The sequence below is a fragment of the Polypterus senegalus genome, chromosome 3, assembly GCF_016835505.1.
Source record: "Polypterus senegalus isolate Bchr_013 chromosome 3, ASM1683550v1, whole genome shotgun sequence".
In the NCBI taxonomy this organism is placed as follows: Eukaryota; Metazoa; Chordata; class Cladistia; order Polypteriformes; family Polypteridae; genus Polypterus; species Polypterus senegalus.
The window spans coordinates 121,860,283-121,874,944 of record NC_053156.1 but is presented as its reverse complement, the minus strand read 5'-3'; the positions used below and the strand labels follow the sequence as shown (position 1 = coordinate 121,874,944).

The window sequence follows — 14,662 nt, the reverse complement described above, 5'->3', positions numbered from 1 at the left end:
AAGCATAAATTAAGAATGTAAGATGCTAATTAGATGAGCGAGCAAATAATGCATACCTTTGATTATAATTTATTATATAAAATGTGTGTCTTTGTAAATGTATAAACTGTATATCATTATTATAGCTGTACAAAAATTGTAACAGTATTTTCCTTCCTGCTTCAGATAAAAACTGAGCCTCATGCTTTTCATTTCTACTCAGGTCTCATTCTTGGAACAGTTGTCTTTATTGACATCTGAACTTTTTTCATCTCATCTCATCTTCAGTTTTTCTCAAGAGGGTTGCGGTGGCATAGGTCTGAGTTTATCAGACTATACTAACTTCACCATACTCAGTAGTCTCTAGCCCATCTTTATAACTCACCAACTTACAATACACACTTGATTGTAGCACACATGAAGTGTAAAATGGTTCTCAAGCTTTAAGCATATCAAGCATACTTTATGTAGCATTTATACTGACAAATTAGAAATAAACCTTAAACTCTTTGATGGTCTGTGTGATAGACAGAAGATAAAGACCTTATGTACCTTTTTGAATGACTCGGTGGCACAAGAAAATATTCAAGGTTAGACACTCTTGTCTTTCTATGCTGAACATAATGACACACTCTAACTTCACTGCACTTCAGCCATACTATGGGGTATGCATTAAATAAGTACTTGTGTCTTAAAACAGCAAGGAAGCAATTTGTTCCCCATCAGTGAATTTTGCACAGTTAACTGAAACACCCAAATAAATCTATTTTTTTATTCTTCCTGTCAGAGAACAAAGCTGTAGCATTTACAACATAGTAGTAATGATCAAATCAAAACACAAGAAATAAAAAAAAAAATAGAGAATGTGCTCCCCTCGACTTTCTCGTACACTGAGATAGTACATCATAACCACTTCCAGTTGCGCAATATTTCTCAAATATCATGTCTTTGTTTCTCATCATAACTAACTGATAATATCAATACACAATCATTTATCTCTATTTATAATTAAACTTTACATTAAAATTTTTTTTTCAAACTTAGGGAGGTTGATAATGGTGGTGGAATTTTTTCATGATTACATATGCATTACCTAGATTACATACAAAGTAAAAAGAGCTATAGTCAAATAAAAAACAAAAAAGTGTTATATAATATTTGTTGTAATAAATTGCTATAGGTAAAACTGCATTTAGATACATTTAATTATGATTATTTTGGCAGAAATAAAAAAAAAATCATAAAATTAAATGTATTACCAGGAACATGACAGGGACATAGCAACATATTGCTCCAATTACATCTTTATATTTACATGGTATGTTTAATGTTTAACGTTATTGTTAAACTGATGATGTATAAATTAAAATAAAATGAATAATATTTATTGAAAGAATATGTGCTGTAGACAGTTTTTAATATTGTGTGATCTTGATATATATATATATATATATATATATATATATATATATATATATATATATTATAGTTCCATGATATTTTATAAAATATTTTGATGGTTGTTTAAATAAAATACTACTTCCGGTTGAGAAAGTTTTCTCAAATTTCGCTTCTTTTCATTATAAATATCTATACAAAATCTGAATCATCTATCTGTAATTATAACCATATAACCATAATTTATGACCATAGTTGCCTGAAGAAGGGGCCTGAGTTGCCTCAAAAGCTTGCATATTGTAATCTTTTTAGTTAGCCAATAAAAGGTGTCATTTTGCTTGGCTCTTCGCTACATTCATAATGGCTAACACGGTACAACACCCTAGTACTATTGAAAATTCACAAAAGTATTCAGTTAAAGGACCAAAAGGTGACAGGATTCTTTATTTTTCATATAATGCAGATGTAGAAAATTTCATTGACCTAGGCCAAAGTGTTTTCGAGTTATCGTGTTTATGCACAGACAAACATATATTTTAAAAAAGGTATTTTTGGACTCAGGAAGGTCTAAAACATCAAGACATAAGAAAATCTCAAGGTCAAATTTTTTCACAATTCCTATACTTTATCTGCATTGTGTATATGAGAAAGTAAAAATAGTAGCTAATTCTTGTACAATTGGAACCATGAGTATTTGGACAGTGACACAATTTTCTTAATGTTGGCTCTGTATGCCACCAAAATGGATTTGAAATAAAGCAATCATTATGTGATTGAATTGTAGACTTTCAGCTTTAAAGGGGTTTACCAAAAATATTGTACGAGCCATTAAGGAATGACAGACATTTTCCTGCATTGTGATTCAATGATAATAAGCAATGTGATAATAAGCATTATGATTCCATTCTGCAATATACTTGAGTTTATGTTTTTATTTTATTACAGAATGACAATGAAAACTGGATAATGGTACACAGGAAACACTTTTTTTACATCATCTAAATTTAGCTTAGGTTGAGTTCTTGTGAAATAAGCAGCTATGCTTATAGTACAGCTGTCAACTAATAGATTTAGATAGATAAGATAGATAGATAGATAGATAGATAGATAGATAGATAGATAGATAGATAGATAGATAGATAGTTTATTAATCCCAAGGTGAAATTCACATAATCCAGCAGCAGTATACTGATACAAAGAAACAATATTAAATTAAATAGTAATAAAATGAAAAAATGAAAAAATTAAAATAAAATTAATGTTAGCATTTACTCCGGTGGAATTGAAGAGTCGCATAGTGTGGGGAGGAACGATCTCTTTAGTCTGTCAGTGGAGCAGGACAGTGACAAAAGTCTGTCACTGAAGCTACTCCTCTGTCTGGAGATGACACTGTTAAGTGGATGCAGTGGATTATTCATGATTGACAGGAGTTTGCTTAGTGCCCGTCGCTCTGCCACAGATGTTAAACTGTCCAACTTTAATCCTACAATAGAGCCTGCCTTCTTAACAAGTTTGTCCAGGCGTGAGGCGTCTTTCATCTTTATGCTGCCACCCCAGCACACCACCGCGTAGAAGAGGGCACTCGCCACAACCGTCTGGTAGAACATCTGCAGCATCTTACTGCAGATGTTGAAGGATGCCAACCTTCTCAGAAAGTATAGTCTGCTCTGACCTTTCTTACATAGAGCATCAGTATTGGCAGTCCAGTCCAATTTGTCATCCAGCTGCACTCCCAGATATTTAAAGGTCTGCACCCTCTGCACACAGTCACCTCTGATGATCACAGGGTCCATGAGGGGCCTGGGCCTCCTAAAATCCACCACCAGCTCCTTGGTCTTGCTGGTGTTAAGGTGTAAGTGGTTTGAGTCGCACCATTTAACAAAGTCTTTGATTAACTTTCTGTACTCCTCCTCCTGCCCACACCTGATGCAGCCCACAATAGCAGTGTCATCAGCTAACTTTTGCACGTGGCAGGACTCGAGTCATATTGGAAGTCTGATGTATATAGATTGAACAGGACCGAGAAAGTACAGTCCCTGCGGCGCCCTGTATTGCTGAACACAATGTCAGACCTGCAGTTCCCAAGACGCACATATTGAGGTCTGTCTGTAAGATAGTCCACAATCCATGCCACCAGGTGTGAGTCTACTCCCATCTCAGTCAGCTTGTCTCTAAGGAGCAGAGGTTGGATGGTGTTGAAGGCGCTAGAGAAGTCCAAAACATAATTCTTACAGCACCACTGCCTCTGTCCAGGTGGGAGAGGGATCGTGTAGCATATAGATGATGGCATCCTCCGCTCCCACCTTCTCCTGGTATGCGAACTGCAGAGGGTCGAGGGCGTGCGGACCTGTGGCCTCAGGTGGTGAAGCAGCAGCCGCTCCATGGTCTTCATCAGATGTGACGCCAGAGCAACAGGCCGGAAGTCATTCAGCTCACTAGGACGTGATACCTTTGGGACAGGGTGATACAAGATGTTTTCCAAAGCCTTGGGACTCTCCCCTGTTCCAGGCTCAGGTTGAAGATGCGCTGTAGAGGACTCCCAAGTTCCAACGCACAGGCCTTCAGCAGTCGTGGCGATACACCATCTGGACCCGCTGCTTTGCTGGCACAAAGTCTTTTCAGCTCTCTGCTCACATGGGCTGCTGTAATTGTGGGTGGGGATGTCTCACCTATGCTGGTATCAGCAGAAGGATGGTTGGAGGATGCAGTACCTTGAGGTGAGAGTGGGTTACTGTGATCAAACCTATTAAAGAAGTTGTTCATTTGGTTTGCTCTCTCCACGCCTGTCTCGATGGCGCCCCCCCGCTTCGAGCTGCAGCCAGTGATAATCTTCATCCCATCCCACACTTCCTTCATGCTGTTGTTCTGCAACTTCTGCTCCAGCTTTCTCCTGTACTGATCTTTCGCCCTGAGCTGGACTCGAGTTCCTTCTGCACGCTTGAGCTCATGCTGATCACCACCTTTAAAAGCCCTTTTCTTCTGGTTCAAAAGGCCCTTGATGTCACTTGTAATCCATGGCTTGTTGTTAGCATAGCAGCATACTGTTCTTACTGGAACTACAATGTCCATACAGAAGTTGATGTAATCAGTTGTGCATTCAACAGCCTCTTCAATGTTCTCACTATGTGACCCAAGCAATATATCCCAGTCTGTAGTTCCAAAGCAGTCTCTCAGAGCCTGCTCTGCCTCAGGGACCACTTCCTGAATGAGCGTAGTTGTAGGTAGCCTCACTCTTGGTTTGTATTGAGGCTGAAGCAGAACCAGGTTATGATCTGCTTTCCCAAGCGCAGGCAGCGGGTGGCGCTGTATGCGCCTTTAACGCTTGCATACAGTAGGTCGATAGTCCTGTTTCCCCGAGTGTTACAATCCACATACTGGGAGAAGGCAGGTAATGTTTTGTCCAGCGTTACATGGTTAAAGTCTCCAGCGATTAGCACAAGTGCCTTAGGGTGCTACGTTTGTAACTTAGCAACTGCGGAATGGATGATGTCACTCGCCATCTCCGTTCGCTTGAGGGGGGATGTAAACAATAACAGCAATCACGTGTCCAAACTCTCTGGGCAAGTAATAGGGGCGCAGACTTACGGCCAACAGTTTGATGTCTCTGCAGCAAGTGGAGATTTTAACGTTTACATGTCCTGAGTTGCACCACTTTGTATTGACATAGAGAGCGAGTCCTCCTCCTTTCTTCTTTCCGCAGGTACTTGCGTCTCTGTCAGCTCTAACTGTGCTAAACCCGGGTAGCTCCACGTTAGCATCTGGGATGGGAGACGTTAGCCACGTTTCACTAAAACACAGCAAGCTGCATTCTCTGTAGGTTCTGACATTTTTCACCAGCACAGCCAGTTCGTCGATCTTATTTGGTAGTGAGTTTACATTTCCCAGGATCACAGAAGGCACGGACGGTTTATAACGCCATTTTCTCTCAAGTTGTCTCGATTTAATCTTATCTTTTATCTTTGCACTGGCTCGGCTGCCCCGATATCGCCTTCTTACCTCGCCAGGTAAATAAGGAACCACACCGGCATAAGCATCTCTTCTCAGTGCTTTAAGAATTCATCATATTTGAAATGTGCTTTATACAGACTTTATGAAAATGTGTGTTTAAAGGTCTTGTGGCTACTGAAATGTGCATTTCCATGAGGTACATAAAGAAAATAATCCAGCTTTTGTTTTTCACATATTAATTTTCATTATTATCTTCACCACTGGATCAGTGGCCATATTATGGGGTTTACTCAGTTTAGATTGTTGTCCTCCAAATGTCTTTCCTCCTATCTCAAGGGTCCTGGACACCCTTTAAGGGTGAACTCCATTCTCTTCCTAAATCTCACACAACTACCAACCACATCTCCTTGGCCTCCCACTGACTTCACCCCTTACACCTCCACTTTGATGGACTTTATGTGTTCAAACTATCTTAGTCCATTTCTCCTCACTACAACATATATTGGCTCTACACCAATTATTTATCTTAGCTTGGAATTTACCTTCCTTTGACTCTATAATGTTTTATATATCCAAATGATCATTCTCATGATTTGCTTCATTTTACACTGTCATTGGTCATGTCTCTCTCCCAATAATTATACTACTCATTACACGGCTTTCAGAACTTTTAGTCTTAAATGTCAAAGGGACTACTTTTTTGGGGGCAGCTCATGGAATTTATGTCATCTCACAACCTGGCTATCACTGCTGTGCCCACACCTCTGTCTGTTCTCAAAATGTCACCTACATAGAAGAATTTCCCTACTTACTTTAGAACAACTTCAGAGTCAAAGTCTAAATTTAGGCTTACTACATCTTTTAGGCATGCATTTCTGACAGACCATACATTGGATACAGTTTCTCCAAAGCACCTCTACCACACAGATCACACCATGCACTCACTTCATTTTTCCCCTACACCTCCCTCCAATCATAAACATTATTCTTTCTTGAATTTACCTTGAGGTTGTTTCCAATTTAGCTTTTCATTCATCAGTACCTCCTCCTTCAATTCTGCTCCAATCTTTGCAATTAAAATATGATCACTGGCCTACAAAAACTTCAAAGGGTAATTCTTTGTACACTTCTCTGGAGACTCCTTTATCATTATTATTAAAAGCAGGGTAGACAACAGGTCCTTGGTGTAGCCCCATCTTCAACCTAAAACGTTTACTATCTGCTTCTGCTGCTCTGATCACTCTTCATGCTTCCTCACACATTGACATTACTATAAACACTAACCATTCATTCACACCTAACTTCGTCAATACCCAACCTGCCCAGTTAAATGCACTCCGCAAATTTATAATGTATAATATAGCTTCTTTCCCTTTGCCGGGTGATTTTCCTGCATTTGATTCTGTTTTACAACCACCTTTATTAGCAGTCCAAAAAAGCTTGATTGCTAGATATTATCCACTCTTCACTGGATGACCCTTTTCTTTGCATACTGGAAAAGCACACTTTTTCCCCATCTTCAGGAAACCTCCTAACACACTTAATAATCACTGGTGCAAAAAAACTTCCTTTTATGCTCTGAAGTCAAACACTCTCAATTCCGGATTAATCATCGAGTTAGATAGACAGTGCTAGCTTGTTGTGTACTTGAGTATTTGATTTTTAATTCAGCAATGCCTGCAAATTGGATGCTTAGTCTTTTCTTCACTGCACCATGCTGAAAACTAAAATAAAACCAAACACTTGACTTAAACATATAAAGAGCAGTGGTAAGGGTGGTGATGTGTAACAAGTTTTACCGTGTTGATAGACATGCTTGTTTTTGTTTCACAGTGTATTACAATGACCTGTATGAATAAGACTAGCTTGACTAGGTATCATACCCTTAATTTTCATGTCTCATTCCAACTCTTTCCTTGTGTAGTTCCAATTTGGTGGAATAGGCTACCCATCTCCATCCGTACTGCTGACTCCCTCAATGTATTTAAGAAGCAATCGAAGACCCATCTGTTCTGTGAATATCCATCTAATTGATTGAAGGGTAAAAAAACATGCTCTATGATCATTTATATTGTTGGCTAACTTCTTGTTAATTGCCTTATTGATTATAATCTGATTGTAAATTATTAGTTACTGTATCTCTTTTCACTTGTGGCAATCAATTTTTGTTACCTGTTCTATTATATTCGCTGAACAAACAGGCCCTAGCCTAATGTTACTCAATTATGTTTACCTCTGTTGTAAGTTACTTTGGATAAAAGCATCTGCCAAGCAGATAAATATAAACGTAAATTTTAATTAGAAAAGAGGCTCTCAAACTTGTACCAGTACTTATCTTCTGATTTTGGTCCTTAATTATTCTACTGTTTAGTTATATTTACCCTATTGACTAATCTAATGAATTGTGTACTATGTTTAATTTTGCACTATGAGTGTTTGGATAATGGATAGGTTAACATGGTACCCAAATATTTTAGAACTGTGTTTTATTACCTTGCTTTCTGAGTGATGAATATTGTGGATTGCTTTGCATATGAGGTCATTCTTATTTATGCAACAGTTTGATTAAGAAATTAAAAAAAAATATATCTACAAAATCCATTCACAAATTGTTATGCACATATACACATGATGACCCTAGAAACCTATAATAGAACACCTAAACCAATTAATTTAATAAAGTGTCAACATTTAAAGTTAAATTAGCAATGCAGATGCTGGCTGCACAAAAAAGCAGAAAAGAGTTTGCAAACTGTAGATATGTAAATTGAAGTGACTTGCAGTTGCATAGAAAATATAAGAACCTTCATTTGTACTGTGAAAATCTGCATAATATATTTATGACAAGAAAGGAAGCCTATGATACTGACAAATGGACAGACAAATCATTTCAATGATCAAATAGCCTAAAAATTAAGAAAAAAACATGCTTCAGTAAACAGCTTTTGAAACTGTATTTTAGTCAGAGATGTATAGGTAATGACAGAAAGACATATTTGCATTGTTTAATTTTTTCCATAATGAAGTCATAGTCACATTTCAGGAAAGATGACAAAACAATGAAGAAAATGATAATAAGAGTGATGAAATCAGACGGTACTTTTGAAGATTTTAAAATATTTTCTGAAAGAAATTTAGTCAAAAAGTTGTTTTCATGTTCATAAAAATAACAGCATAATATATTCAAACAGTGCAAATAATTTATTTTAATTTGCTTATGCAATATATTATGCATATTATATATCTTCATTCAACTGACAATAATTAGAAAGATTAAGTATGTTCTTTAACACAATAAAGTAAAAGCTAAAAATGAATTTTACCTCTGTTTCATCCATATGAAGCCACTGTTTGGGGTCATCTTCAGTGGCCAGAAAAGTAATCAAGTCAATAGCAGTAAGACGAGTCTGTCGTCTTGATGAGACAAAGATCAACACTGGTTTGGATGGTGAATGGCTTCGAATAGCTGTGGAAGAAAAGAACAACCCACCTTATGCAGAAATTCTAAATTCTAAATAATTCTAAAATAATGCAGAGAAATGTGTTGGTTTTGTCTCATTTTATAGAAAGCAACAAAATGAAATTTTCAGTCTCATGTTGATAGTTAAAAATCACACTAATAATTCAGGGAGCATATGGCAAACATTTTAAAAAATTAAAGTAGTAAAGATTTCTTTTTGCCATAAAGCAAATATGTGACAAAATGACTTGTATTTTACACCTCCTGAACATTAAATATTTTCTAACCCAAATAAGTAATCCCATGACTTGCCTGAAATGCAGTTAAGAAAGCAAAAGCTTTCAGCCAGGCTTTAGTATATAAGTAATTTCAACATCATATTACCAAGTGCTTCACATGCAAAATCTACGAAACAAATCCAACACTAAAGGCAGAAAAGTAGAATAAAGATTGAATATATATAGAAAAAACTTTTTGAAATAGAAAGATATTTTGAAGAGTATTGTATGTTCTCCCCGTGTCTTTGTAAGTTTCCTCAGGGTACTCTGGTTTCCTCCCACAGTCCAGACATGCAAGTTAGGTGCATTGGCGATTCTAAATTGTCCCTAGTGTGTGCGTGGTGTGTGTGTGTCCTATGGTGGGCTGGTGCCCTGCCTGGGGTTTATGTCCTGCCTTGCGCCCTATATTGGCTTGGATTGGCTCCAGCAGACCCCCGTGACCCTGTATTTGATATAGCGGGTTGGATAATGGATGGTTTGTGATAAAGGCAGGACAAAGATTTAACTAGTCATTTCTCATATATTGTATATATATTTGCTATTAATAGGGGAGACTGTATCACATTATTATGCATGTACAAAACAACATAACCCTTAAAGGACTAGCATATTCTTAAACATACATCCATCCATTGATTTTCCAACCCGCTGAATCTGAACACAGGGTCACGGGGGTCTGCTGGAGCCAATCCCAGCCAACACAGGGCACAAGGCAGGAACCAATTCCGGGCAGGGTGCCAACCCACCGCAGGATACACACAAACACACCCACACACCAAGCACACACTAGGGCCAATTTAGAACCGCCAATCCACCTAACCTGCATGTCTTTGGACAACTGGTACAAAACAAGATAAACTAATTTATGCAAGTCAGAGAGTTATTCAAGGGTGAAAATTGATCTGCTGCTTCATGGTACCTTTATTCAAAAACTACTCAGTTACTGTCTTGAAACAAGCAGCCTATCAGGAAGCACAATGTAGAATGTGCAATGTACAGCATAATGCACAAATACCTTGGAAAGATGGCTTGTTCATGCTGGCCATGCGTGGACAGTAGTGCTGCCCTGGAAATCCTTGAATGTGTACTTCCAGTGGAACAGGACGAACAGAAGGTCGAAAATTGAACAGTCCCAACTGAAAATAGCCAGTGTACAAATTATTAACATCAACTACTTGCTTGCAATAAAATGGTAGCCTGCAAGTGGTTAAATGACATAGGCTACTATTTAGAAAACTCCAGTTTCAAATAAATAAAAACAGCCAAAAAAGCCTACTTCAAAACTGCAAAAAAGTCTAATAATTGACATTGGTGTTTTTTGTTAATTTTTTTACAGAAAAATATTTAACTATATTACATGAATCCAAATTGCACTAATAAAAATAATAACATCAGTGGCATTTAAGGTAATACGGTATTTAATATATACACATACAGTGGAACCTTGGGTCACAAACGGCTCGGAACACGTACAAATCGGGTTACGACCAAAAAGTTCACCAAACTTTTGCATCTGCTCACGACCACACACTCGGGTGACGAACAAGCCAGTTTCCCTTCCGGTTCGTACGTGCCGATGATTTCCGCATGTGTTCAGTCTCTCCCTGTTGTACATTGTTCTCGGTGCATCATGCAGTGGGACTCTCCCTCAAAACTGTAACCTCCTCTCATCCCAGCTTCTTCCTGTGGTATAGCAGGTCCACAGCTCCCGTCAAAAAGGCCAGTTTTAATAAATAATCATCGAACTTGTGGCTTACCGAGGGGGAATGGTGGTGTGTGGCCGAAGCGGTTCCTGAGGAGTTCGTGATGTGAGCGTTTCTCACCTAAGTGCACAGTCAGCTAAAGGGAAAAAGAAGAGAACATGAAAGAACGGGAGGTTGCAGGAGAAGGCAGGAAGCAGGAGGAGAAAGCCGGTGCAGGAGAGAGAGTGAGAGAGAGAGCGAGCAAGCACGAGAGAGAGAGAGCGAGCTGAGAGTGAGTGAGCGCAGGCTCACATGCAGCTGAGAGCGAGCAAGCGAGCAGGGAGCCTGAGTGTTTGTCTCAGTGTTACTCAATGTTTTTACATTTAGTTTACTATTACACTGTGCATTCTATGGTATAATTAATTAATTTTAGTTTATATTTAAAAATCTTTAAAGAAAATTTATTTACATATAGTTAGTACGGTCTGGAACGGATTAATTGTACTTACATACAATCCTATGGGAGAAATTACTTCAGGTCACTACCAAATCGGGTAACGACCAGAGTTTTGGAATTACAGTTGTGACCCAAGGTTCCACTGAATACACAATTCCCTATTTGTGATTTTTCTGTTCTCCTGATTGCTATCTTTTTGTACCACTTTCTTTAAATGGTAACTGTGTGCTTTTTTGAAGACAATCTGTCAAATTTCTATGAAGTACTGTACATTAAAATATCACCATTAAAAGACAACATAAATAAATTGATAATTTACTACAAATGTTTAAAACATTTGTTAACCACCATACCAATCCATTCGATGCACTCTGGACTCAGGCAATAATGGCAAACCAAATTTTCCTTCCAGTGTAAGGACTAATAGATGCAAGGAATTTTAATTTGTCTAATATTTTACTTCTTTGGGTATAACTGAGCATCAGAATTGTGTCACTAAATGTGAGCAGGCACAAAAAAGAAAATGCCCTGATATTCAAAGGTGAGGATATTTCTCAGGTGTCAAATACCTGTCCTATGCCTAGCCAGTCAGCTAGATCCTTTGCATTTGCCAGAGCTGTGGATAATCCTACAACTCTCACAGGTTTTGCAGTGTGAGATGAAATGAAATTAGTTCTTGACACAATAACCTCTAGTACAGGACCTCTTTCTTCTCCTGTGATAAAAGAAAGGAAAGAGAAAATACAAGTTAGGACTTAAAAATAACAGGGACATAATATTCTTATGTACTGCTTATTGAACTTAATTATGGAGGAGTTCCTTAAGGATAACATAAGACCGGAGACACTGTTTGTCTAAAATGGTAAGAAAAAAAAATGGAACTACTATAGAATTACTTTAACAATCTTAAATAAAAAAAATGCTAGCTATTCTCTTGTGAAGCTGTTAGGGGAGGTTGGTAATAAAAAAGATTGAGAGAAATTTCAATTGATGATTATGATTACGCAAATAAACATTATCTGTCTGAACATTTCAAAAAATCGAGGTTAAGTAGTGACTCGTGTAAATGAATATGGGTGTTAAGTTACAGAAAGCTTTATCAGGGTTGTATTCTGCCTTGAGTCTGATGCTTGCAGGAAAGCTCAGGCTGTTTAAACCCTCCAGAACTCAATTAGATGACTTATGAAAAAGGATAAATACCGGTAGGTATTTATTGTTTTTTTCCTTAAATAAACAAATAAAACCATAGATGTTTTATTACCAACTAATTCCTATATTGTACTTTTAGGAACTGCAGAAGTGTACATCCCTTTTGGTGTTCCAATTCATTGCAGCACTGCTGTTTCCAACACAGCTGGGATGAAAATATGCTTTAAATTGTGGGGAGAAAGAAATATGATACAGAGGAATACAATGTTTGGATCACTAGTAAGAGATGTTGTAGCATGTGTTTTCCTCAGGTCTGGGGGGTCTCAGAGACTCTAAAATGTTTTCAACACTCAAAATGGAAAGTATTATTTGCATTGGACAATAAATTATCTTATAACATTATGTCCTCAAAATCTCCTCACATAACATATCAGACATAGTAAAGGTTTTGCACAAACCTAGTAGATGGATCTCATCAATGATAATAATTGCAACTTTCTGCACATAACTTCGGTTTTGCCAACTTCTGCTGACTCCATCCCATTTCTCCGGTGTGGTTACAATGAGGTCAGCCTGAGCAATTGCTTTTATATCTGGAGTGACATCCCCAGTTAACTCAACAACTCTGAGGAAAGGGTGGAAACCATAAAGATTTATTTCACCAAAATAGATATGCTACACTAACTTTCATACACGAGCAAGACTATACAATTATAAGCAAGTGTGTGAACAAGTAAAAGGCTGGAGTGATAACTTTTGTAAATTTTAAAGGCATCCAAATAAGTTGTTTTGAAATACGAAAGATTGGGACACTGTTATTTCCTTGTTATGCAAGAAGCTTTGATCTGGGTCATATAATGAATAACAGACTGGGGTACACTCCAATTTTTAATTTATCTGTATGATTTCTTAGCTCATACAACAAAAGATATAGAAAAAACAGTAGAAGAAGTGTAGATCACGAATACAAATTTATAGTTTGCTAATTAGCTACTCATGGACATGCTACTGAAACAAAACAGGAGGAAACAAAAACTCCTCCCATCTGGAAAGACAAAGAAGGGATGTAATGGGACTACAAAAAACACTCTTTAAAGGTGTCTTCTGTATTTTTTGTAACTGAAGGCCACACTATGTTTTCTTTTAAGTTTTTTTTTTCTTTGCCACTATGACCTATTTATTTCCATGGATAAAAATTATGTTAATTCAAACAGGTTGAATTACAGTTACAGAGAAGCCATTAAAAAAAGTTTACATTATAAACAAAAATAAATGTTTACAACATTACAGCAGTCTTCATTTCAGGTAATCTGTCTTACTTTTTTTTGAAATATAACTTAAGACAAGTCAGAAAAAAAAGCTCCCAAGTCTGTGCCAGACTCATGTTTTCCAACTATAAAGTTTCATATAAGTTGCATCAGAAGTCTTTTTATTTAGTTCTTGATAAGAACCAATGTTTTATCACAAAATGTGTGGATCAAATATTTACAATGAGGGATTACTGTCCATAATTTCTGATTAAGAACAAACTACAGTACAGACTTAATAAAATAACAAAGTCGGTTAACGTGAGATTTTAAAAATTCAGTTAGCTGCAAAGGTAGATTTAAAAGAACCTGCAATTTTACCCTGACCTATCACCTAAATAAGTATGCCCAGCTAAATTAACATTTAAAAATAGAGCAGTATTAATTTCATATATGGTATCTTTGAATACAGGTCCACTTTGCAGTTATTTCAAATGCATTTCAGGATATCTCACAAACGCTTATTATATATCCCGTAAATGTCTTATTTTTTACCAATTGGAATTCCTGAGATCTTCAAGAGATCTAAAAATGAAAGAGATATTTTAAAATAATGTGTAAAAACTACTTTGATATATCTAGAAAAACTTTTAAGATACCTTTAACTGTATTTTAGATATTTCATAATAATAACCATAAATCTCAAAGTAACTTCTTTGCAAATATATCTTAAATTGTATTTCAGATATCACAAAATCAAATTAGAGATACGTTTAAATAAAGTTTAAGATCTGTCAACTTAACCTATTGCAAGATATCAGGAAATGGTTTCAAATATTTTGAACATCCATCAATGTGAAGATATATTCTGAGATATCTTGAATAAAATTATAATATACTTTTTTGAGAGATCTAAAATATTAACAATCTTGATGGAGTGAATGGTCTCCCCTCACTTGTCAAATTTCTCTTGTTCTTATCTATCTAAATTAATGGTTTTATAGCAGATATAACAGTTAAAGTTCTTCTGAAAACATAAATATCAAAACAAATGAAAAAACATA

At 36.7% G+C, this 14,662-nt stretch overlaps 1 protein-coding gene across 1 annotated transcript in view; it reads right to left on the bottom strand.

Moving 5' to 3' along the window:
• ascc3 (activating signal cointegrator 1 complex subunit 3) overlaps nt 1–14,662 on the bottom strand; it is a 683,087-nt gene that overhangs the window by 158,502 nt on the left and 509,923 nt on the right. The window contains exons 27-30 of the mRNA XM_039747862.1: nt 12,810–12,976; nt 11,772–11,917; nt 10,079–10,199; nt 8,649–8,791 (exon numbers count right to left, since the gene is read on the bottom strand). Coding sequence (XP_039603796.1) covers nt 8,649–8,791; nt 10,079–10,199; nt 11,772–11,917; nt 12,810–12,976 — 577 coding nt within the window. The remainder of the gene's footprint in view (nt 1–8,648; nt 8,792–10,078; nt 10,200–11,771; nt 11,918–12,809; nt 12,977–14,662) is intronic.